The 27,412-nt window shown below is 39.3% G+C and overlaps 1 protein-coding gene across 5 annotated transcripts in view; it reads right to left on the bottom strand.

Annotated features, from left to right (window-relative positions):
* BMAL2 (basic helix-loop-helix ARNT like 2) overlaps positions 1–27,412 on the bottom strand; it is a 71,851-nt gene that overhangs the window by 17,847 nt on the left and 26,592 nt on the right. For 2 of the 5 annotated variants that reach the window (XM_070620872.1, XM_070620868.1), the window contains 7 exons: positions 26,632–26,782; positions 20,919–20,960; positions 17,094–17,251; positions 11,823–11,902; positions 10,279–10,371; positions 7,448–7,565; positions 6,466–6,609 (listed from right to left, as the gene is read on the bottom strand). In XM_070620872.1, the coding sequence (XP_070476973.1) occupies positions 6,466–6,609; positions 7,448–7,565; positions 10,279–10,371; positions 11,823–11,902; positions 17,094–17,251; positions 20,919–20,960; positions 26,632–26,782 (786 nt within the window). Of the gene's footprint in view, positions 1–6,465; positions 6,610–7,447; positions 7,566–10,278; positions 10,372–11,822; positions 11,903–17,093; positions 17,252–20,918; positions 20,961–24,243; positions 24,481–26,631; positions 26,783–27,412 lie in introns of those variants that run through there. The other 3 variants (XM_070620870.1, XM_070620869.1, XM_070620871.1) reach the window with 2 other exon arrangements.

The following is a 27,412-nucleotide window of genomic DNA, read 5'->3' as shown; positions in this document are numbered from 1 at the left end:
GGTGGAAATTCTGAGATCAGGATGTCAGCATGGTAAAGTTCAGGTGAGGGCTCCCATTCAGCCTTGTAGACAGCTAGCATCTTACTATGTGCTCACAAACAGCAAACTCTCTGGTGTCTCTTCTTATGAGGGCACTAATTACATCACGAGGGCCCCACCCTCACGACTTCACCTGAACTTTATAATATCCCAAAGGCCTCATCTCCAAATACCATCACATTAGGGTTTAGGGACTCAACATATGAACTTTAGGGGACATGATTAAGTCCATAGCATTTGCTAAAATCTTCTTGGGATAAAATCTTTAAAAATATGTTTAAATTGCTTCTTGGATGAAATCAAAACACTATAATGTCAATTAATTCACTAGATTCTTAACTGTTCTTGTGGATCTAAGAGTGATTATGTGATGAATTAGGAACAAAGGACAAGAGGACAGTCACTTATGCCTTCAGTAAATGTTTATTGTCTACTATTGCTAGGCACCACGGAAAGAGAAATGAAGCTCTCATTATAGTGTGGGAGGCAAATGAAAAAGAATTTCAATACAGTGTGGAAAGGGCAGCAAATATGAGAGAAACTCAGCATTATTAATAGATTACCAAAGGTGGGTACCTGGGACTCAAGCCAATCAGAATGGGGAGAGTGTGATGAGGTGTTGCCTGTGCTTTAATGATCCAGAATCTGCCAACAGGCTGGCATGCTCCATCCCTTCTAGCCAGATGGCCTGTGCTGCTGCTGGGATTCTGTTTTGGAGATGCAGGTTGGGTAAACCTCCAGGTCATCTGAGTAGGTGCCTGAGCCATAGGCTTGACAGGGTCAGTCTTCTCTTCCATAGTGGGCACTCTCAAATCAGGATTAAACTTTCGTTATGGTGGAGAAGGATGTCATCGAACTGCCCCCTTAAATCTTTCATGTCTTCACTGATCATCCTGTAGGGTCTGCCATATTGGGGAAGAGATCCTTTGAAATGTTTCTCGAGATTCTCTCAGCTGGTCTACATGTCTTGGCCTCCTGCAGTATTACTGTGAAGTACTAAGGAGTGCATACCCAGGGTGTCTGATTTGGTACTTCATAATCTACTGCAGTGATGGCAATGATCACTTAGCTCCCACCGGGCATAGTACAACACAAAACATTCTTCCTTCCTATCAGGTTAGGGATCTAATAAAGGAGCAGAGATATTCCTAGGGGCATCCCATAGGCTCATCCATTATTTCTCTAACCTCTAATGCAATGGTCTTCAAACATTATCTATTTTGCATGCTATAAAAACATTAAACATCCCTCATGTGTACAAGTTATATACATCTACTATTGTACTAATATACTAATATATACTAGCATACTAATATAGTATGTATATTATAAAATACAAAACTGAAATGAAAAATATGAGAAAAATATGGAAAACAATGTTTTTTTGTTTTTTTGTGAGGGAGATTGGCCCTGAGCTAACATCTGTTGCCAATCTTCCTCTTTTTGCTTGAGGAAGATTGTCACTGAGCTGACGTGTGACAATCTTCCTCTATTTTATGTGGGATGCTGCTACATTGTGGCTTGATGAGTGGTGCTAGGTCCATGCCTGGGATCTGAACCTGCAAACCCCAGGCCACCAAAGTGGAATGTGTGAACTTAACCACTACGCCACCGGGCCAGCCCCAAAACAATGTTTTAAGAACAAATTTTATTAATGGCCAAATGTTTTTGTTCCTTAAAAATTATTATACATATTACTTAATGAAAGGAATATAATTAGTTATGTTTTATTATCCTTTAAAACTGTACTTTAACACATTGTGAAATAGTGATCTGAAGGTATGGTTCTAAATCTAACTGCTTACTCTAATCTCTTTTTCTTCACAGCACTTATCACCACCAGCAAGGTTTCTCTTTTGTTCACTGCTCTGTCCCCAGCATATAGAACAGCGTTTGGCCCATAAATGTGTACTTAATAAATATTTATTGAAAAAAATTCTTTCTGAACACAACACCATATCATAGTGTGTTGTCACGCATCCATCCCTTCCCTACTCCACAGTCAGTGACCTTGTGTTGGCAGCTTGAAATTAGCCACAGTGTGACTATTTACACCACAGAAATTGGCAAAGCTACAAATCAGAGCTTGATATATTTTTTTGTTTTCTGATTCTCTAGACTTGTGAAAGTGATGGATGAAATGTCAATAATGAAGACTAAACTTAAATGTGTGGTTTGTCTGTAGTTGTTACAAAGTGAGTAGTACAAAACCAAAATGAGTAATCTTCTAGTCTTAAAAAACTAAGCAGGGTCAGCTCCAGTGCCCTGGTGGTTAAGTTGGGCACGCTCGCTTTGGTGGCCTGGGTTTGGTGCCCAGGTTTGGTTCCTGGGCACAGACCGACATGACTTGTCTGTTAGTGGCTATGCTGTGGTGGAGGCTCACATACAAAAAAAAAAAAAAAAAAGAGGATGGCTGGCAGCAGATGTTAGCTCAGGGTCAGTTTTCCTCAGGGGAAAAAAAATAACTAAGCAATTCAGCAAAGTCACTCATATCACTGAGAAATGAGTGAAGTTCTGACAACATATCTTCATGGTTTCACTTTCATCTTACTTACTAATGTAAAGGAAAATATCAACCAACGTTCTTATCAGAAGTACACCCAGAGAGCTGGTTAGGAAACAGTGACCAGCAAACCATGGCACCCAGCCTGCATTGGCCTACAGATCTGGCCCCAGTGCCTTCCTTCCCAACACTATCTTCTGCATCTAGGATCTAGTCACACTGATCTGTAAGTCCCCAAAACACCAATTTTTTTCCTACCTCAAGGTCTTTATACTTGTCTCTCCGTCAGGAATTTCATCCCATAGACTTTCCTTCTCATCATTCAGGTCTCAGATCAAATGTCACCTAAGAGACTTTCTCTGAGTATTCTAAAGTAATTACTTCTTCCTTGTCCCTGTCCTCATTATGCCATTTTGTTGACTTCATTAGTCTTTCCACTACCTAAAACATTTATGAATTTACATGTTGATTGGCTGTCTCCTGTCCCTATAACATAAGGTGCCCTGGAGCCATGACCTGTCTGCCTCTTCCCAGGGTATCCTTCGCATTTTGTAAGAACTCAATAAATAATTGTTGGCTGACCAAACTCTATTTAATTAGAGACTACTGTAGGCAACGACCTCAGACTTGTCTCTATCACTTTACTTAGGCATAGCTAATATGTAGGGACCTTTTTAGAAACAAAATCATGATAAAGCCACGGGAAAATGCAGGTGGGGGAGGCATCTCCACCCACAGAACTTAGGCCTTGCAGCCCAGGGCATCCCTTCTTCCTCCATTCTCTTGTTCTTTCCTCCTCTTGTACTCCCAGAGAATCTCATACTTAACAGAAGAGTCTAGGGGCTGGCCCCATGGCTGAGTGGTTAAGAAGAGTCTAGGGGCTGCCTCAGCGGCCCAAGGTTTCGCCAGTTCAAATCCTGGGTGCGGACATGACACTGCTCATCAGGCCATGCTGAGGCGGCATCCCACATGCCACAACTAGAAGGACCCACAACTAAAAATACACAACTATGTACCGGGGGCTTTGGGAGAAAAAGGAAAAACAAAATCTTAAAAAAAAAAAAAAAAGAGAAGAGTCTAAAGCAGTGGTTCTCAAGGTGGGTTCTCTGTATTAGCAGCATCAGCAACACCTAGGAACTTGTTAGAAATGCACATTCTCAGGCCCCACTCCAGACTCATTCAATTAGTGTTTTTAAATCCCTCCAGGTGCTTCCGGTGTAGGCTAAAGTTTGAGAACTATTATCTAAAAGGATCTTAAAAATATTTTCCTCCAGCTCACCTAAATTCTACTGAACACGTGGGAGGAGTTTAAACAGTGATGTGTGAGTTTGGGTGGAGGGTGAGGTTTTGCCAAGGGGTTTACGAGTAGAAGCTTAGTGTGGATAAGCAGTCTCAAGTTCAAGAATAGGAATTAATTCAAATGTGGACATGGGTTTGAGATGGAGAGACTTGGACAAATTTATTCACGTCAGAAGGGTGACTGGGAGGCCCAGAAGGGAGAATTAGATCAGGGTCGAGGGGAAAGAATACAGAGGCTGAGAATCAAACCTGTGGGTTGCAAGGTTTAGCAGCAACGAGTAAGTTGGTAGGACAGGGGGCGGAGAGAGAAATCAAGCTTTACAGATGTAGGCTGGTTCCACTGGGCACAAGCCACGCACCAAGACAAACAGAGGACTAAAGGCTAGTGCTAAATAAGCCCATGTGGAAAATCTTCTCTTCCCAGAAGGAAAGACAAATTAATCTGCTAATCTTTAAAACACTTACAAAACTGGTAATTCTAGCCTCTACCCAATTTACAACTTGAATCAGACGCCACAGAGATTTCAGCCATGTTAAGGTAGTTGTGTTGACTGCCATGTTTTCCTCTCATGGATTGCTGTGTAGATTTGGTAATTCACTTACGGTTGGATCTGCTTCACCTTTAATGCAATCCTAAGGGTAAAATGTACTACAGTACAGGGTCTGCCTGGAGTATGACTCCGTGGACCATCCACACAGAAGGAATCTTCCTGCCCTTGGAGACTATTTCCACACGATATGGCCAAGTCCCAATAGGGTAAGATGACTATGACTGACTTGGGAAGGAAGGCAGAGAGAGCAGGGACCTTGAGGTAATGACAGTGATGGTACTTACCATCTGCTCTGCACCGTCCTAGGAGTCTAGGTGCATTATTCCTAACAGAATTCATAACAGCTCCTAACATTTATTGAGTGTTACTATGCTAGGAACCATGTTAAACCCACTACACGTACTAACTCATTTAATCCTGGGAACAGCCCTGTGAGGGAGGCTCTGTTGTTATCCTCATTTTACAGCTGAGGAGAGTGGGATTTAGTAATTTATCTTGTCACATAGTTAACGGTCCCAAGTTAGAATTCAAACCTGAACAGCCTGGGTCTAGAACCTATGTATTTACCCACTCCACAAAACCACACAACGCTGTGAATATCCTTGTTTTGCAGATAAGGAAGCTGAGGCTCTGGGGGGTTAAGAAAGTTGTTCACAATCACACAGCTAGCAAGTGGGAAAGCCCAAATCTGATCCCAGTGAGCTGGATTCCACAGCCTCTTCACCACCAGTTCAGCTGTGACGTCCACCCTGTGGAGGCTGTACATGTGACTCCAGACAACTCTCACCATCAGAGCCAAGGGCAAGAGGGAAGCAACTGATGGTTTACAAACAGATCCCCCTTAGGACGGCTGATTCACTCTGCTCCTGTTTCTTTATAGTATAATGTAACAGTAGGGGTTTAGGTTTGAGTGAGTTTTGTCTATTTCCCTTTCTGTGAGTTACTGAACCTCTCCAAGCCTCTCCTGCCCAATTCTAAAACAGAGTTAAGAATAGTGTTTTCACGGTGATTAAAACACTTATTTAGGGGTTGGCCCATGGCCGAGTGGTTAAGTTCACGCACTCTGCTTTGGGCCTGAGGTTTGCCGGTTTGGATCCTGGGTGCAGACCTAGCACTGCTCTTCAAGCCATGCTGTGGTGGCATGCCACATAGAAGAACTAGAATGACCTACAACTAGGATATACAACCATGTATTGGGGCTTTTGGGAGCAAAAAAGAAAAGAGGAAGATTGGCAACAGATGTTAGCTCAGGGCCAATCTTACTCACCAAAAAATTTTCAAAACCCTTGTTTAGCTCAGTCTGGTGGGTAAGTGCTTACTAAGTGAGAATTAGGGATTATCAACTTAGGTGGCTACCAAAAAAGATTCTGACCAAAACTTGTAAATAAACTGAATCTTGCAGATCTATATAAATATCCGTTTAAAGAATGTGAAAGGAAATCTCATGTTAAAATTTGCACTGGGAATCCTATATCTAATAGGTTACATGTTGTTAGGCAAAAAAGTCATGAGACATTTTGCCATCCCTGAAATTTCCCAATTATGTCAAATAGATGAGTGTTAAGTCAATTCAAAATGTAAATATCTGCAAGACAAATCTGTAAAAGAATTACAAGGAAACAGAACTCGAAATATTTACCAAAGAACCACAATGTCAGGAAAATTAAAACTACACCTGTAACTTAAGAAACTTTCACCAAAATTAAATCAGATTCTTGTAGTATTGTGGTTTGTTCAAAAGACCTAACTTTTATATTTTAAAAGTAATAACGGAGTTTCATAACAAAAGTTTTATTTGCATCTCTTCCCATTTGATAGTCCCCAAACTGCAATTTCAACGGTACCATGAAAATCTGGGGAAATAAGGAAAATAAGTAATTACCTGATAAATTTGAAAGATATGATGAGCCAATCTAAATAATTCTGGTTAAAAAACAATCTTATTTCCTTAGGTGCCGTTGGCCTCAATTATCTGCCTTGACCATACACTTTATCTTTTCTGTACAGAAAATATTTAGGACATTAATTTTATATCCATGCCTCAAATCACTTGGCATTTGAAAATAATGATACCTTTCTTCTTTGAGTTGGGTAAGCCTTCATGCTCTTCTTTGACAGAGACTTTACAACTCTTCATCCGACAGAAAAAGGATCGTCTTGAGCCAGAATACACACGTGTCCTTCCAGTGTGAAAATTACCGTGAACTTGCAAACCAGCTTCCATGGCAGAAGGAGGCAAGAGAAGAGGTAGAAAACAATATTTTCAAATTTTGAAATTTATCTCCTAACATTTTCTGATCATCGATTACATTTTTTTATAAATTGAAAAATAGAAATGGTTAAAGCAATGACATCATTGCACAGTAAACCCCAAAGTGAAACATACTACAAAATGGATTTGCCAAGCAATCACATTTTTATAACTTATGAACACTTGCAATTTATCTTTATTTTTTCCCTCAAGGGGTGGATAATAAAGATAATTTAAATGAAATGAAATAAAAATTAAATAAAAAATGTAAAAACCCTCAACTAAAATAGTAATCAGTGGCATAAAGCATCATTAATTTTATAGGGTAAATAATTACTTGGTACTAAGCATTTTCAGAGACGATAAGTATTTTTGGAGAAGATAAAGAATACTTACACTTCCCAAGCACAATTATACAAGGTCTTTCATATTGAGTAGACCTAACCCATATAAGAAAGAGAATAAGTGTCTCTCAGCATATAGCTACATAACGAAAACTCCAGGAATTTTTTATCCCAAGTGATATTTTCTTTCAAAGATTCTGTTAGCATATGAAAAATAGCATATATGAAGCAAAAAGCATCTTCATATGAATAAATTTGTTTTTAAATGTGTATATGAACGTACAAATTCTCTATAATAGTTATATTGTGAAACTCTGAGGTTGATGATGGTAAAGTTTAACAAATAATTCTCCTCTTGATAAAACTATAATTAGCTAACTTTTCAAAACACTGGTAGCTTTACTTTTAAGTAATAATTCTATTGACATAAAATGGGAAGCACGCTGAATTGAGTACTTACTTTTGGCATCTATTAGCTTCTCTCTTGGTGAGATATCCGAAGAAGAAAGCTGTTCCTTTACTTTGGCCACATCTTTTGGATGTAAAAAGTCAAATAAGCTTTGTCCAGTCAAACTAGCCTATTTATAAGGTAGACGTTCGTTTAAAATCAGTACCAGAATTTTTCATAATTTTTCTCCTACAGACACATGATAGTCTTTCTTTTGTTAAAGTTGCTTATCTTAAACTCAGAGTTACATCTACTACACTGTGTGACATTAACTTAGTGTTAAAAGCAGGGTGAGACTTGTAGATAGAAAAATACTACACGTACACAGAGCCGTATCTGGATATACACAAACCACATCCGAACACCTAACCACTCACGTTCTGTTAACTCTTGTTACTCTGATTAACATCTCCCAATTCACATGTTACTTCTAAATCATAGTACGATTTACTTTAAACCTTTTTTTCTTTGGTAAAAATAGATTATGTTATAGTGTAATACGGAAATCACAGAATATCTGTGACTTTATGGTGTGCCTCAAAGAGATCTACCATATTACTAAAAAAAGAAAAAATCACGATGCTATTGAAAACCATCTCCCACTTCCCATCCCACTTCTCCCCAACATGCAGCGTGCTCCCAGCTCTATGCCTGTGCTTGCCTGGCCTCATCACCTGGAATTCATTATCCCTTCCCTACAAACTCAGCTCCCTAGCCACTCCAGCCCACTGTCTTTACTCCCCAGATTCCCTCTCCCAACCTGAAATGTCTTCCTCCCCTTCTCCGCTCATCTTAAAGCCTAGCAGACATTCTACTTCACGTGAAGCCCTCCCTGACCCACAGTGATCACCCCTCTTCTGAACTCCTTTGTTACCCAAGAAGATGCTCCTACAGAAGATAGAACAAATGGACCAGCTGATACAAATAGCCTGGATTGCTTGGCAGTTAGATATCTCATACCAAAGAAATTTGCAATCTGATTTATACATCCATCTATTGTGTGACTGGTTAATAGAAATCTATGCCTAGAGCTCTGCTTCAGAGCAAATCAGGTTCTGAATCTGAAAAGCAGAGGATGAGACCATGCATCAGGGGGATCCCAAAGTCCTCCTGAGCAGTCAATGAGTCTCTTGAATGGTCTCTGAAACAGAAAGTCAGTGCCCAGGGGGCTGGGCTTCATGTCACTAATCTGGAACTTAAGTGTTCACTGCATTGTTAACTAACTTAGTTAATTAACTTTGAGTTGTTAATTAGTTTAGTGTGTGAGATGTTCTCTATCTCCAATTAGAAGACAGAATAATCAAATCTTGCCCTGCTTTTGCGTCCCCACCTATAACCAGCTGTATGATTTATTTAGTTCTCATTCTTTCTGTATGTAGGCTCATAATATCTTTCCTGTTATTTAACTCATTATCTATGAATGCCTTATATCTCTCCAAGGTTTCAAGTTTTAGGGGAATAGAGGCTTTAATTAATGGGCATTATTTAAGATTAAAGCTGTGGGCTGTCTGATTTCTAGTTTAAAGGAGACCCCAGGTGCTAGTTTATTTTTTTATTATTTTTTTTGTGTGTGAGGAAGATTGGCCCTGAGCTAATAACCATTGTCAATCTTCCTCTTTTTGCTTGAGGAAGATTGAGGCTGAAGTAACATCTGTGCCGATCTCCCTCTACTTTATGAGGGATGCTGCCACAGCGTGGCTTGACGAGGGGTGCTAGGTCCATGCCCAGGATCCAAACCTGCAAATCTCAGGCCGCCGACACGGAGCGTGTGAACTTAACCACTACACCACCAGGCCAGTCCCCAGGTGCTAGTTTATTTACTCTGCTGGATTAGTTTCAGTGCTTTAGTTTTTGAGTAACTAGTTTAAACTAAACAGTGTTCAGTAATGAGGAGGTAAAGCAATTACAAAGCTAGTTAAGTAAGAGACATATTGCAGAATTTGTTGCCAGAGATTACATGAAAAGCTGCTATGGGGGCCACCCGGTGGCGCAGCAGTTAAGGTTGCATGTTCTGCTTCAGCAGCCCGAGGTTTACCAGTTTGCATCCCGGGTGAGGACCTGCCCATTGCTTGTTGAGCCATGCTGTGACAGGCATCCCACATATAAAGTAGAGGAAGATGGGCACGGATGTTAGCTCAGGGCCAGTCTTCCTCAGCAAAAAAGAGGAGGATTGGTGGCAGAGGTAAGCTTAGGGCTGATCTTCCTCAAAAAAAAAAGAAAGCTGTTATGCAATGCATACAACTTAATAATAAATAATAACACTGTCTCTGGGGCTGGCCTGGTGACATAGTGGTTAAGTTCACATGCTCCACTTCGGTGGCCCAGGGTTCATGGGTTTGGATCCCAGATGTGGACCTACACACTGCTCATTAAGCCATGCCGAGGTGGTGTCCCACATACAAAATAGAGGAGGAGTGGCATAGACGTTAGCTCAGGGATAATCTTCCTCACCAATAATAATAATAATAATAATAATAATAATAACACTGTCTCTTAGAAGGAACAGAGAAGGGTGACTAACATTTTTCAGAGACTCTCAAATATGATGCCTTATTTAGTTTTCACATCCTGAGAAACAGGTATAATCATCCTTTCCACTTTTTACATAGAAGGAAACCGAGGCTCAGGAAAATGAAATAACTTGCTGAAGGTCAGGAAATGAACACTACTGTCAGTCATAAAAATCTCTTTCTACATATCTTTCCATCTCTCTTAGAGTTCTAATTTAGCAGAATCTAATCCCCACAGCCCAATGGGAAGAAAGGGTTCAGAGAAAAAGCTTTGAAATGTGTTTTCTCAAAAAAAGAAAACATAGTATGGAAAATATCCTCAGTTTTGGATACCTGATCATAATTAAGTATTTTGGAGACTGATTTAGAAACGAAGAGAATTTTTCCTCTTTCACATCCAACCACAAGTAGGAAGCCTTCTGCATTCTAGGATTTAAAAATATAAAAGTGAATATTTTAAAATTATTTGTCTCTCCCACACACACACATTTAGATTTTGAGGAAATTATTGTAGCAATAAAACTAACAGAGCGGTTCTAGAGCTAGTAAAATTAATTTTAAGAAATCTTCTTAAGATTTAAAAAGATTGATAAAGAACATCAAATTGAACCCTAGTCGAAACTGTTTTTGACACGGAAAGTTCAGCCATGGAATATTTAGTTGAGATATTTCTTAATGTAAAAATTACCAGTAGCAAATTCTCTACTGCACACAGAAACTAAGAGACCAAAACACATCAACAGTAACGATTGCCAGTGGATGTGTTGAGAGGGATGAACTGTGTAGACTGGGGGTGAGGAAAGGATGAAGACATTCTACTGTACACCTTTTTATACTTTTTGAATAATGATAAAGTATCACTCATTTGAAACTAAACTAAAAATATTCTAACCTATCAGCTACTCCCAGAAGATCTACTCAGTACATCCTCTGTGAAGCAATCTGTATGGAAATGGATACGTGCAGACACGCAGGATGAGTTTGTCGATCTCACTTGACATTTCCTTGAACTCATTTTATACCAATTGGAAACAAACATGAGGTAAATTAGGCAGCCATGTCCTATGGGGGCAGAACCAGGGTTATATTAAGTTATGACTGAAAAAAACAAAGATCAGTGCAGGATCTTTCAAAGCATACTGTACATTTTGTTTTCTCTAAAAATCTTGTTATTTGCAAAAAATCCTTTATGTTCCTCTTGGGAATACTATATTTGAATTCAGCTGTTCAAATAAAAAAAGGGGCTTTTAAAAAAATTAAAAGGAAAATGCACAAAAATACACATCAAGAACCTTTCTATTTAATCATATCATGGCTTAAAGACCAGTAGTCATAGTACAAGATCAAGACGCTTATGACCTCCTGGGGGCAGGATAAGCCAAGGACATGGTCGTATTTTCCATGTCAAATAAACCTCTAGGCCAGTGAATGTGAAAACCCATGCGTATGAAATGATGAAGACAGAAATGTCAAAGTACGGACTAATGACTCATAAGTAAGGAGTGCCTGGCTCATCTACAGAGAACAGGATCCTGAAGGAATAGAATACAAGGAGATGCTTTGAAGGAGGTGGTACAGTGGGGAATAGATCCTACAGTGTCAGAGATGAGTGCATTAAATAGTGTAAGGAGCTTAGCATTAAAGACAAGCTTTGCTGCATATTTTGGAGAGTGGCTATCCTCTGTCTTTACTTTCACAAGCCCAAACTAATAAGACACAGTTACTTGCATAACTTAAAATTTTATATTAAAGGAAATTCGATGTAATATAGAGTTCTGTATCTTTATAAAAGGAGCTAACCTGGAGGAAATCTGCCTCCCATTCAAATAAAAATGACAGGACAAATACAACTTAGACAAATATATCTCTTTCCTTACCTTCAGGATTAAGTGTCTGAGCTCATTATCCTGAATAAATGAAGGTCTATACGTATCTCCCACATAAGAATTTGTCACACCTAAAAATAAAAGTCAAAGTTATTAAAAATATAGTAGAGAGCCACCCCTGATGGGCTAGTGGTTAAAGTTCAGGGCGCTCTGCTTCAGCAGCCTGGGTTTGGTCCCCAGGCACAGAACCACACCACTTGTCTGTGAGTAGCCATGCTGTGGTGGCAGCTCACATACAAGAACCAGAAGCACCTGCAACTAGAATCTACAACAAACTTTGGGGATGGGGAAAAAAAAGAGAGAGAGGAAGATTGGCAACAGATGTTAGCTCCTCAGGGTGAATCTTTCCCAGCAAAACAACAACAAACCGCTGATCTTTGAAATATATACACATAGTAGAGATGGAAATGTAGTAGGTACTCAGTGAACATTAGCAATGCTGCTGCTGCTGACGATGATGATAATGGTATTTTCTCTTTAGCACACTCTAAGACTTCTCCTGCAATCATTCTCTTTCTTTGTTATTACTAGATTAAAATTTCCTGCTTTTAGATTGTAAATTCTTGGAACTATCTATTCCTTTATACTCAAACATGCAGACAGTAATAATTGTTCATAAAAAATAATTATAAAAAATGTAACACATCTACATTATAATGATATGCAACAATAATCAAGAATCTATAGTTATTTTTGTAATTTCTTAGCTTATTGAAACTGATCATATGAATTACCCTGATTGGAGAGATCCTGGAATTCTAAACTTTATGGAGTCATAGGATTTTTCACATGACCCTTGAAAGATCATATGGAGACTTCTGATAATATACAAAAATGTATAAAAAATAAATGAAATAATTCATTTTAAGTCCTTAGCACTGAGCCGACTGTTTTCAAATGAAAGTCTCTAAAGTAACCAAAGAGGTGGGAAAATGATAAGGAATGATCAGGTCAAAACTAGGTAAAAGTTTGACCTGAGAGAAGTCAGGAAAGCACCAAAATTACATTTGCCTTGAGAGCATCCCCAACCTTGACAGGCGAAAGCCCTTCATGGCCACAAGGGGGCACAGGGCACAGTCAGCCAAGCCAACATGCGCCATCCTCAGACAACCTCAGGGCAAGGGTCATTCTGAGGTCAATCAACTTTTCCTCCATTCTACTTCCCAACCTCCCTAACTCTAATAATCCTCTCCGCCTGGGGACGGCAAACAAAGTTGCTTTTGCAAAAGCAAGGTAGCGGTAACATCCTGAGACATTTTAACCACAAATTGGCCCTTGGATGGATCTGTAGCCCAAACTCACTAATAACCATAGTGGGGAAAAAACACACCCAGAAAACCCACAACACCCGTATGATTTGGTAAACTTTTCTCAGCTGGTAGCACCCCTAAGAGCCTGGCATAAGCAAAAGAAAATCTTTTCTTTTGGAATCTACCTTCTAGGTAGGCCTTGAAGAATTCTCCCAAGTGATTTCTTGATGCTGTTCCTTATTACTTGCATTGCTATTACCACGCAGTGGCCTGGTAAGAGGGAGTTGAGAAAGGGCTGCGAGATGCAGACTCTGAGGGCCAGGCCAGGGTACAGCAATCAACCAACGTGGACAAGGCAGTGACGTTTTCAGGCCTGGCCTGGAGCAAGGTTGGCAGAAGTCTGCGGGCAAACCCCATCAGTGTGCTCAGCCGGGATGGGCGAGCCCTGACCAGGTGAGTGAGTGGGGGACGTGCTACCAAGAAAAAGAGGGCAGTAAGGGTAGAGCTGAAGCAGGTGTGGGTGGCTAATAAAGTGCATGCCACGATGTTCGTATACCTGCCAGAGGCGGGCGACACGTTTGACTCTCAGATTTCTGATGGCCAAGATGAACGAGGAAACATCACTTACTTCCATTACAATGTTCATCAGATTGAAAAAATGACAATATCACAATAATAATGATCAAAATGACAATAACTACTATTCCTCCTCTTCCTCCGCTTGTCCCCACCATCATCATTGTATGCATTCTTTTTTTTCAGCTTTATTGAGGTACAATTGACAAAATTGTAAGATATTTAAAGTGTATATCGTGGTGATTTGATATACGTATATATCGTGAAAGGTTTCCCCCTTCTAGTTAATTAACATCCGTGACCTCACCTATTTATCTCTCTCTTTTTTTTCTTTTTGGTAACATTTAAGTTCTACTCTAGGCAAATTTCAATTATACAATACAGTGTTAACCAAGTACAGACACATGCCTTACATTAGATCCTCAGAACTTATTCAACCTTTAGCTGAAAGTTTGTATCCTTTTACCAACCTCTCCCTATTTCTCCCACTCCCCAGCCCGAGGCAACCACTTTTCTACTCTTTGTTTCTACCAGTTTGACGTTTTTTTTTAAGATTCCACATACAAGTGATACCATATATGCATTATTCTTTACTCTTTTGTTTAAATAGAACTATTTATTTATTTATTTTTATTTTTCCTTCTTCTCCCCAAAGCCCCCCAGTACATAGTCGTATATTTTAGTTGTGGGTCGTTCTAGTTGTGCTCTGGGACGCCGCCTCAGCATGGTCTGGTGAGCGGCACCATGTCCACACCCAGGATCAGAACCAGCAAAACCCTGGGCCACCAAAGCGGTGCAGGCAAACTTAACCACTTGGCCATTGGGCCGGCCCCTATCCTCTACTTTAATAACAACCCTATGAGGCAAATACATTGTCCCCATTTTACAGATGTGGAAGTTGAGGATTAGAACGTTAAACAACTTGAGTAAATCACACAGCTATGAAGTCAGGGAGCCAGGATTTGAACCTAGGAGGTTTGCCTCCAGGACCCACACGCATGCACCGCTATGCTCCACTGTCCCCCGGTATTAAGACTGCACACACAGAACGCCCGCAGGTTCTCTGAACGTGTATGCTGCAGAGCAATGTCATCAGCGAACTGTGGTGAGAGGAGCACAGAAATTAAGAATAAGCCTTTAGACATTTTTATAGAAATGTAATGTTGTTGTGGCATCTTAGCCCAGGATCCTTTTTCCACTAATTGTACTGGATTTTACAAGGGATGGGGGTGGGGAACACTTGTCCGTCACCCAGATAGTTTGAGAAGCACAGCTGTGGAGTGTAGCAAAGAAAATCATTTCATCATCCTCCTGTCTTTAAAGTAATTATGTGTGGACCAAAAGCACACGATCCACACACAGCCCTCCGATGATCTGGTGTCTCGGCTTTTGCGGAGCCAGTTGGGGGTACAGACTGGTGAGTCCCTGGAATGCAGATCCAGCTGCCTAAGTCATCTCACTTGTGGGCAGCACTGACTAAAGGATCCGGCCAGGATGTGTGATGAATACTTGACCACCTCACTTCAGCTGAGAAGGGCCAATGGTGAAATCTATGCTCTGTTCCAAGCAGTTCCCTCTGGCTTTAGACACTGTCTCCTCCCTCCTGAGCTTCCCTTGCCTCTCCTCTCATTCAGACGTCCACTGGAAAATTTATCACACTGGGTTTAATGATCTCTTCATGGGTCTGTCTCCTTGTTCACCGTGAGCCCCCAGAGCACAGAGATCTCGCCTCATTCATTTTCGTATCCCCAGCTCAGAACAGGAGCCTAGTTGATGCTCAGTTCATGTGTATTGAATTAGTTGATTGACTCATGGCTTTTCCCTCAGGTCCTCCTTCCTCAGGACATTGGGAATGTGAAAACTGTTGGGTAATTTTAGGGTTGCAATCAAATGACCTCAGTTGAGCCTGCAAATGTTCATTGCTAAAATATTCAAGGGAAATACTGTATAAACCTTATGCAAGATCAGGTTGTGGGTAAAAGAGAATCTTATTTCTCAATAGACTGTTAGGAAAATAAGACCTCCAATCACATTCCCAAAATGAAGCCTGCCAGGCAGAATCCCAACACTTGTGCTGCTCCGAATGGCACCGAAGGGATGGACCCAGGGCTGTACTTTGTTTCCCTACTGCCCCCTCTCCAGATCTGCACACAGTCAGCTGGTTAGAGTGCATAAGCCATTTTCTACCATCTGTGGAGATCTAAGGAAGGTCTCTTAAAGTATTTATTTTTACAACTTGGACAAGTTACTGTTAAATAGACCTTTAATAGCTGTCTCTAGTTCTACTTCCTAATTTACAGTGTATGCTCTGCCCTGCACCCCCCCAGCCCCCCTACTGCCGCTTCCTCCAATCTGAATGGATTTCCCAGGATTTTTTGTTCATTATGAAGTAAAGTCCACTTTGGGCTCCAGTTTGCACCTGGAGTCCAGGTAAACACTGCCCTCCTCTAAGCCACTTTAACTACACTTGGCAAAGTCCCTGTATTCTGACCGTAACTTTCTTTTCCCTGGAATGGATTTTCCTTCTCCTGGCCTGCAGTGTAGGACAGAGATCTAAATAAGACCCTTGGTCATCCTTTGCTTATTTTTTTGATACTTTTTGAGCCAAATTTCACTGTAATCTCTTAAGCTCTTGACAAATCTGAGCTTTCAGAGTCTCCTCTGTGGTCTGCAGCTCACTCCTCCGCCAGGCCTTCAGGTCTTCTCAATATACAGTTATGTCGTTAACATTCGTATATCTAACACTCAATTCTATTTCCATCCTCCTGCCCCCCAGGTTGGACTGGGGTTATTCCCAAACCAGATGTGATTTTCAACTATACATATAAACATGCACATTTAATATACTTTGATTTAAAATTCAGACTCAAGTTGGGGAACCGCTGAAGTCAGAAATGATCACGCACACCCCAAGAAGCGACAGCTAAGGACCTCCTTTGCCCAATGTCTCAATCTGTGAGAAGACCTTAGAATGTAAGGTGGGATGCATTTTAAGGTCCTACTTATAAATCTGAAGTTTTAAGAGAAATTGCTGAATTTAAGCAGATTTTCTTTTCCAAGAATGGAAATCTGCCAATAACTTAAAATTATAATAATTAATACTACATTTCAGAACTTCTAAAATATTGAGACGTAGGTATGGCAGGTTTCATTATCTTCATAATATACATGGGAAAACAAGTAGAAATATAAAGACTTTTCAAGTTCACATAGTAAGCTTAAGATAAAGCTTTTAGCGAAATCAAGTTTTCTGACATCCAAATTAGTATTCTCTCCCCATACGGAATACGGACAAGCATTAATTTATGCCTGTAAAGCTGAAAGACACCTTTGTATAGAATCTCACTAGCCAATACCAACAAAACCAACCAACCAGGGACCTCAATTACAGGGAAGACCTCACAAATCCAAGCACAGAGGCCATTTTCAAACTCACCTTTTAAAGCCTTCACGTGTTGCACAGCCATTCTTAAAACTGTAAGTTTGTCCAGTTTACGTGCCACGAGATTGCACTGAGGGATCATCGCAGACAGTTCTTCAATCAAGTTATTCATTTTATCTCTCCTCCGCTTTTCGGTCTGGCTATGAGCTTCTCTAAGAAGGAAGAACAACCTCCTTTATATTTAACATTCAGTGGACCCGCAGTTCCCCCGAGGCGCTAGCTGGAGCGTGTGTGGAGGCTAGCAAGCCCACGCTGTTTTTCCTCCCAACTTTGGCCTTGCAGCTGCCCTTCAGGGAAGAGGCAGAGCTGCTAGGAGCAGGAATGGCATCATTCACGCTGCTTTACCCCCACCTGCTCCCCTGCTCCTGCCCTCCCTACCTTATTTCCTGAAACCTTCAAGAACTGACACCTGTCTGAGAGCCACGATGGATGGTTTAACGTCCCTCCAGTCTTAGAAGAAGAGATGGCAGCCTTCTATTCAAAGCTAACTTCCCTCTGGTATTTGCTTAAACAGTTATCAGCTTCTTAACCTCATTCTCTTTCACAGCTCCTCCTCATGGGTCTATAAATATGCTCAAGTCTCTTCTCTCTGAAAAAAAACCCTTTCCCTAATTCTAGGCTGTTTTTTATTTTTTTCCTTGGTACTGTCTTCCCTCCTCTTCCAGCTTCCTGAAAGGGTGCTTGCGTTCTCCACTCTACCTTTCGTTTCCCAGGTACTGCTCCATCTATCAAAATCAACCTTCCACAACCCCTGCTCCAATAAAACTATTCTAGCAGAGGTCTTCCTTATCTTATGTGATCCCTGCCTTGAATGTGACACTGTTGACATTCCTCATTCTTCGCCTGGCCTCTGTGACCTCTCCTGATCCTCCATCCTTCCTGCTCAGCTCAGTCCCCTTAGTCTCCCTACTCAACTCCTCCTCTGTCCTTCAATATTGGTGTCCCCCAAGATTCTCCACTTGGCACCACTCTTTCCTCACCCAACAGCTTCACCCTAAGAGATCTCCTTCCCTCATAAGGCTTTACAACTACTCACAAGCTACTTACTATTCAATCCCTATCTAACCCATACTTCATCCAATTCCCGACCTTCAGAACTAGAATTATGCACCTAAGTGTTTCACAAGCACCCTAAAACTCAAGAAATCCCCAACTGAATGCATTCTCTGTAATTTAACCCATTTTAATTCTCCTTCCTCCATCACCCCTGATTTACTCTTCCTTCTATAGAGTTTATCTTGGTTGGTGACACCACTAGACTCATTCTAGACCACTCCTCCTTCACCCTGAAGAACCAAATAGTCACAAACTCCTATAGATTCCAGTTAAAATATTTCTTAAATACATCCTCTCCTCATCTCCATCCACTCTGACACTGCCTTAATTCAGGCCCTTATGAAAGCTCATTGCGCCACCCCAAAAAGCCTTTTAATCTGAGGATCTTTCTTTTAGTGTCTTCTTCCAGTGGATCTATTTTACCCACTACTTCCAGAATTATTGTTCTAAAACAAATCAAATCATCAAACCCCAAGGCAAAAAAAAAAAAAAAAAAAAGCAAATGCATTTCCACTGCCTAAGAGGAAAGGTCAAATTCAATAATGACATCCCAAGGTTCTCTGTGACCTGGTTCATGCCTTCCTCTCCAGTGTCATCTCTCCATGTCTTTTCCTACAGCTCCAAATGTTATACAGTAGCAATGCCAAATGACTTGCTAGTCCTCAAACATGCCAAGTCCTCTCACGTCTCCTCTATGCCTTGCTCTTTACGAGGCTTAGAATGTCCTTCTATATTCTTGGGAAAATAGCATTATTTCTTCAAAACCCAGCTCAGTTATTCTTTTGGGAAGCTTTCTTTGACTACTGCATGATTACTCACTTCCCTATCTTAGCCACCTCATAGCTTTTAGACAAACCATATTTCATCAACTCTAAGACACCGTCAATTGTTAGATGCACTATTATTTAAAGCATCACAAGGAAAGAAAAATGCTGCCAATTAACTGCAAGAAGTCACTGCCGATAAGACATTTTTCACCGATGATAAAATGTAGGGGGGAAAATGTATATCTTAAATTTCAAGAATTAGGCTATTTACTTTTTACACTTTACTGTAAGTATTTTGTCTATTTCTCCTACAACACTCAGATCATGGCAACTCTAGAATTTCTAGGCGCTGGCCCCGTGGCCGAGTGGTTAAGTTCGTGGGCTCCGCTTCAGTGGCCCAGGGTTTTGCCAGTCCGGATCCTGGGCCTGGACATGGCACCACTCATCAGGCCATGCTGAGGTGACATCCCACATGTCACAAGAAGGACCTAGAACTAGAATATACAACTGTGTTTTGTATTGGGGTTTTGGGGAGAAGAAGGAAAAATTAAATCTTTAAAAAAAAAACAAACACAGAATTTCTATATAAGAAGAATTTGGGGAGGCAATCTGATGGGAAGGAGGATAGGTTGGAGATTTGCCCTGATCTGTTTTTACAGAAACTTTAAATTAGATGAGAGAGTTGGGGGAAGGCAGAGAAACAGTGATAGAGGCTGATGGAGCTAACCCCCAACCACTCACCTTTGGGCAATGCCACTCTTGGAACAAAATATGTACTTTTGGGTGAACTGGATGGAATTCAAATTACATGTGTATCTACATAAAACTTAGTTATCTACTCATCCTTTGGTCTATTCATGAGCAATTTTTAGATTAAAATTTTCTAATTAAAAAATGTTATCCTCTTGCTAGAATGATCACCTCTTCTTTCTAACAGTATTACCTGTTAGCACGGACAATAGCAAAGGACAGAGATGCCTGATTCCAGGAATGTTCAGCAGAAGAAAAGGCGCTCTTTCTTAGAGCTGGGGTTTGGAGGGAGGTGAGAACAAAGCAGGAGCAAGGCCACTGTGGAGACAATGAATGATGATGGTGGGAGCGAAAGAGCCAGTTTCTGAACAAGGTACTTTACTTGAAGGAGGTGCACTTGAAAAGATTCTTGGAGGATTTTATTAAGGAAAGGCATATTTATCCAGAGGCTAGTTCTCTGCATAGCAATTGATCAGGGCTCTGGCTCTCACTCCTGTGGACTGTTACTACGACTTTGAACCATGTCTGTGTTTTGCAGAATCATACCGAAAAACAGAATAAATGGAGAAAAAGCAAAAGTGAGATCTGGCCATGTTATCAGATGTAGAAAAAAATTTTGTTGATGTTGAAAGAATATACATGTTGAAACAAATGAGTTTATGATGATGACGGGGCTAGCCCCGGGGCCAAGTGCTTAAGTTCACACGCTCTGCTTCGGTGGCCCAGGGTTTCACCAGTTCAGATCCTGGGCGTGGACATAGCACTTTTCATCAAGCCATGCTGAGGCGGCATCCCACATGCCACAACTAAGAGGGACCCACAATTAAAAATATACAGCTATGTACCAGGGGTGCTTTGAGGAGAAAAAGGAAAAAGAAAAATCTTAAAAAAAAAAAAAGAATTTATGATGATGAATTACTAATAATCAGATACTTCTCATAAGTAATTCTGATTTGGTTATAGCATGAATCAGATTTTCTCTAGTGCTTAAAGAAAATAATAGTTTTTAATAAACAGCTATTCTAAGAAAAATTTAAAGACACATAAGCCAAAATGTTATTCAAGGAGATAGAGAAGAAGAAAGGTAAAAGGTAACTGATAGTCACTACTTCTCAGAGCATAACATGTGAGAAAAACCGAAGATACATGAATACATTCCATCTTGACATCACTGTTTGCTTTGGCTAAAGGTTTGCATGTGCGACCTTTTCCGCCCACCATATACCATCTCAGCAGTTCGATATACCTGAAGGACTTCATTTTTACTTGTTGTTCACCATCTTCCATTCTACAAAAAAGCAGGATAAAATATCAAACTACATGAAACAGATTTTCTTTAATTCTTGAGAGAGAAATAAATGTGAGGTTAAGTCCAATCATTCTAATTCCTATTAACTCTTTAGTTATAAATGCTACCCTGAGCTCCTAATGACCTGAAATGATTATTACTGTCTACATGAGCTGTTCTCCTGCTCAAGCTGACAAGGACATCATCCCCATCAGGTAACAAAAACTGGTAACTGACAATGAAGAATAATTGGTGCTCTACTCAGAAATTATCCCATGCCAATGTTAAGAAAAAATAGAATTTTCATAGAAATAATATTAAATAAAATAGCTATTTTTAAAACAGTTGATGGCTTAACTAAAAATTTTATAATAGCTGTATTAAAAGTGCCTGAAAATACATTAAGAATCTCAGAGCTTTCATCAAAAGGAATTTATTTTGCCTAAAAATTCATCTAGATGGTAAGAAATATTATTGAAAACTGGAAACTCTGATCACGTGCAATAATATGAATTTTCACATTAATATAATCCCTAGTAGAATATACTAAATGTACATGTGTGTGTATATATGTATAAATATATATGTATACACATATATATGTGTGTATAATACTTTCCATATTCAAAAATTTTGTAGGCTGAGTAGTGTTTTAAAAAGTAAGTATCATTTTTTGAAGGGGCATTTGAAAAATTCAGGGAAAAGCATCCATAATCTCACCTGGAAAAATCACAGTTAATATCTTAATGGGTCTCCCTCCAGTCTCTTTCTTAAACATGTATCGAGATACATACAAAAAAACAGCTTTGACTATTTAACTTACCCATAGTGTGTGTGTAGCCTATCTACATCTATTTATGTAGATGTTTCTGTGTGTTCTATATGTAAATAATAAACAAAACTCAGCTCATAGTGTATAGTTTTTCATGTCTTGTCTTAATCACTTAACACTATAACATGAATATTTTCCCATAGCTTCAAATATTCTTGGAGAACAAGATTTGAAATGATTAAATAGTAGCCCATTGGTTAGCTATACTATAACTTCTTTTAACCATTTTCTGTTATTGGATATTTCAATATTCTAATTTTTCAATATTATAAATAACATAGCTAATACTATTGTGGTGTATGCATCTTCAATTATTCTCCTAGGATAAACCCCTAGAAGTATAATTTATGGATAACTATTTTAAGGCTTCTGATTCATCTTGCCAAATTTCCCTCATTTGAAAGACTCAACAATCATCATTTTCCAGGCTTTGAAAAAGTTTGACCCACCTTTAAAATATTTTATTCATTTAAGCTTTTTTGTGAGTTTTTAGTAATATTTTTCTGCTTAAAAAACGTAATAATTCTATTTATAGAAAATTTAATAAAATTTATGAAGAGATGCTTATAAATATTCCAAATAAAAAGGACCACTAAGATAAAAGCTTAATCAAGGGGTGCTTTTCCTTCTCATTGTCTAAATAAATAGCTCTCATATTTATGGTACTCCCTCAAAAATATTTGCACATATGTTCATTGATTCTCACAACATTTGAGAATCATGCAGTTATTACTATCCCCATTTTACAGATGAAGGAATTGAGGCCCAGTAAGGTTAATGACTGCTCAAGGTCATAGAACTAACAGGAGGCCAGGTGAAGCTTATTCTGTGCAGGCTGGTGTGTCTTCCGCTCTGCCTTGCTATTTCTCTCATCATTGTCAGTCTGCTCTGTGGTTGGTGCTTATAAAATTAAACAGCTTCTCTGAAGCAAAAAAGAGGGTCAGATTAAGTCAGGTTCTTTTCTTTTCTCTTTTGAGTCTGACTTTGTATTTGGAGACTAAAACAGAAAATAATTATACAGGTAAATGATTTTCTTCCTAATGTTCTGTATTTACATATGCATCACTTCAATTCCAAAAGGTAAACTTTGGCTGTTTTAAATCATGCTTTTGCTTTGATTACAGGTGTTTTAGTAAATGAACTCACTGACTGATGTCCTTGGTGAAATCCAAACCTATTATACTTATGAGATCCAAATGCACTTTTATTTAATGGTCCCTGGTAGAAGAGAATAAAGGCATGATCTTGTTAGTCAAACAATTTGTTTCTTTGTTTTCAGCATGAACCAAGATAATTAGTAAATTTGCTATTTATATTTTTCTCCATGCTGGCATTCGGTCTATAGTCAAAATATTTTTACATTTGGATTTTAATAGGCTTTCTGACATTAATAACATTGACAATACTTAGATGCATTTTCTAAGTGTAGCATCTTACACTACACTAACACGATTTTTTTCAAACTTTCCTTGAAAACCGCTTTCACTGTATTTGAATGAAATGTAAGCTCTCCCTCTTCCTAAATTAACTAAGGACAAACGAAATTAGAAGCAAATACAATCAAAACAGTCTCCAAATTTGCCACTTTTCATGCCTTCCTCTTCTTGAAACCCCCTTCCTTTGGTTTCTGAAATATCACTTCCACTCCAGAGCCATGTCTTCTCACATTTTGGGTCGGATTCCCCTCCTCCCTTTACTGTATGTAGGTCCATGTACCCCCAGAGTCTATCCTCAGCCACCTAGTCTTCCTACTATGGAAAACAGTATGGAGGTTCCTCAAAAAAGTGCCCCCTCCAAGTTCATTGCAGCATTATTCACAATAGCCAAGATATGGAAACAACCTAAGTGTCTATTGATGGATAAATGGATAAAGAAAATGTGGAGTATATATACAATGACATATTGTTTGGCCATAAAAAAGAATGAAATTCTGATACATGCTACAACATCGATGAAATTTGAAAACATTATGCTAAGCAAATTAAGCCAGACTCAAAAGGACAAATGTTGCATGATTCCACCTACAGGAAATATCTAGAATAGGCAAATTCATGGAGCTAGAATATAAGCTAGAGGTTACCAGGGGCTAGGAAAATGGGGTACAAAGAATTATTGTTTAATGGGTATAGAGTTTCTGATTGGAGTAATGAAGAAGTTTTGGAAATAGTGATGATGGTTGCACAATGTTGTGAATGTAATTAGTGCCACTGAATTGTACACTTAAAATGGTTAAAATGGCAAATTTTATGTTACATATATATTTTTTTACCACAATAAAAATTTTTTTAATGTGCACAGGCAAGCAATTAAAAAAAATGTAATCTGATCAAGTTCCTCACATACGTAAATCCTTCCATTTTCCTTATTGCATTCAAGGTAATTTTCAGATTTAGTTCAGCGACTTTTATGACCTCGTCCACACTTATCCCTCAAGTCTCATATCTCACCCACCTGTATGTGTACCTCCACTTCACTGTGACAACCACTTGCTGTTTCCTGGTCAGCAGTACACTATTTCATACCCTGTGCTTCTGAGAGTTGTTCCTACTACCTAAAATACTTTGTCTACTCCTGTTCTGAATGGCTAATTTCCATTCTTCATTTAAAATTTGGCTTAAGTCAACATCTCCGGGAAGCTGTCCTTCCCTCCTCATCTCAATCTTTTTTAAGTGCCTGACTTTCTCTGTTACCATAGTACCTAGGGTCTCTATTATGACAGTTATCATGATGTGTAATAGTTATCTGTATCTCTCCCTTCTAGTCTACTGGGTGTCACCTTGGAAGTACTCAGTAAATGTTTAATAACTACATTCCAAGGAAGCTTCATCAAAGACCCTTCCAAAGAACCAGCTCCCCATTCAAAACCAACAGTGCTGCAGAAAGAGTGAACACTCTCATACGTTCTTCTTTATTTAAAATCTACAACACTCTAAAGCTCCATCAACGAAATCAACTTCATACTAATTGACTGGCTTTCATACCCTGAGTCTCTGGAAAAAGATGCTATATAATTAGTACTTTGTAAAATCCATAAAGTACTTTGACCTCCAACACTTCATTAGAGATAATGAAAAATGGTGGCATAAAAGGAGGATTGGGGCAGAATGGAGAGGCTCTGGGATAGATAATGAGGGTATCAGTGGGGTGTATATTCCGTACTGCCACTATATACCCTCTTCAAGTAGGAATTATGTCAAATGATAGTCTAGAACTTACCTGGACCACTGGATGCCAACATTTCTATCCTTGTTCAAAGGACATAGGTAAAAGGATTCTGAGAGAGCTTTTCCACCACTTCTTCTGTCATGATTCCTGACATGGAACGAAGGAGGCCTTGGGTCACCCCTACCTAGACATGCTGGGAAATGGACATTGTGATTGTCCTCATGGACTAGAAGTACCCTACCCTGTCCAGTTGTAGAGAGACAGGAAGCAGGGTGTAAGGAAGAAACTACCACACTACGATCAGGCATTCTAATTGCTTGTGTAACGTTAGGCAAGCTGCTTGACATTTCTGAGTCCTAGCTTCTTCATTTTCTAAAACGTGGGCAATTGACTAAATAATTTTTAGTGTTGCCTTCTGCAAAAAAATTATCTGTCAGTACTTTGCATGTTTATACTATTTCCCCTACCACCAACCCTATTTTCCCATTTGCTCCCCAAACCACTGTAAGATCTCAATCATGCTCTGTACGTGCCGAAAATGCTGTTACCTCCAGTACTCACTGCTCCCACTTCAACTGCACAATCTTATTCAGATACTAAGACAGAACAATGGTGCTTACGATTCTGAAGAAAAAAGACAACAAAAAGGACTAACAGCCACTTCTAGATCAAGATGAGTGGGGACTACTAACCAATAATTTAGGATGTAAAACAGCAAACAGTTCTAGATAAAACTGTCACTTGGTCAACTGCAGTTATTAATGATCATTCGCACTAATGGAAGAGACTGAGAGAATACAGACAACCAAAAATAGTAGATAAGTTTCAAGTCATCTATACACGGTTTGGGAAGTATATTGGTACTCACATTTAAATAACACTGACTATGCTGTCTTGGGAATTAAAGCTAAATTATAAAGTGTATTGGGAAGAACTGAGTTAAAAAGAGCTATGATTCATTATCTCCTCTTCTTGTCCCGCTACTCAGAATTTTTCCCTTCCTTCATGATGGAGAACTATCATCAGCTTTCACATGTATGTAAAGTACCAGTCTAAAATGGATTGCTCTGGATTGTTAATTTATTTTGCCCTAGTATCTTTGCCATATAAACTCTAAGTTGGAGGAGGTCCCTAGAACATATTTGGGGCTGCAAGCTTCATTAAGCAATAAAAATAAACAAGGAGGTGGTAAGTATTCTCAACATTGATTTTATTATCTACTTGGCTTAACAAATATGGAAAACAAGAGTTTTATATGATTAAATTGGCCATAGATAACCAAGGGGTGGTTATTATATAAATAATGAGTAAGGTGAGAAGCAAAGTGGTAATTATTATTTTAAGCCAAACATGCAGGAAGATGTTCTCCTCATGGTTAAGATCTCAATTAGGAAGGCAAGTAAGTATCTTGCTGTGACCATAAATGTTAAGTAAATTAACCTTATGTTTCCTTGTCTTTCTGACTCCATTTGACCCTCCTGGATACCTAATAACCTTCAGAGTTGGATTGAAAAGTTCCAGGTCAGTCAATGACAGAGGTGGCAGTTGAGTGGATAAATAATTGCCCCTATCCAAATGTTACCATGTAATCAAAAATAATTAATGATTTAAAAAGTAATCTTTTTTTCTCTAGAGTCAAAGATTTCATGGGGTTGGAGGAACAAAGTCACTTACTGGGATGGATCTGAATCACTTTCTTTCCGTTTTCTTGGTACCTCTGTCACATGTGGGCTGAAGGATCCAATAGCTGTTGGTTTTGTCCATGGGCTCATATGACTGGAAAGCATAGCGGCAATGTGCTGGTTCCCTCTTATCAACACTTTAGCTATGAGAAAGAAAGCACAGTAAGACAGCTACTGTAAACATTAGCTTTTACTTTATACATTCCCATATCACACATTTTAAATGGCTTCTGTATCTTGATATTTTAAAAATATCAACCAAGAAGAACATAATGTAAAAGTAAGACTAATTATGTAAGCTCAAATATCAGTTAGAAATGTATTTGTTAGTCCATATTTTAAAGTTTATTTTTCCCACCTAATTGTAAAAAAATATGAATACTGGGGCTGGCCCTGTGGCCGAGTGGTTAAGTTAGCGCGCTCCGCTGAAGGCAGCCCCGTGTTTCGTTGGTTCGAATCCTGGGCGCAGACATGGCACTGCTCATCAAACCACGCTGAGGCAGCGTCCCACATACCACAACTAGAAGGACCCACAACGAAGAATATATAACTATGTACCGGGGGGCCTTGGGGAGAAAAAGGAAAAAATAAAATCTTTAAAAAAAAAAATGAATACTGTAACAAATATGGAAAACACAAAAAACTAGAAAGGAAGGGAGAAAACCAGATTTTAGCAACCAATGTCACTATTTGGATATATTTCCTTTTAGCATTTTTTCTATAGTTGTCATTAAAGTAATTGAAATCTAGGGTATATTCTGCTTTATTTACAT

Source organism: Equus przewalskii, chromosome 5 (genome assembly GCF_037783145.1).
Source record: "Equus przewalskii isolate Varuska chromosome 5, EquPr2, whole genome shotgun sequence".
Taxonomy (NCBI): domain Eukaryota; kingdom Metazoa; phylum Chordata; class Mammalia; order Perissodactyla; family Equidae; genus Equus; species Equus przewalskii.
Note: the sequence above shows the minus strand (reverse complement) of the source record. Positions and strands in the feature narration are given on the sequence as shown.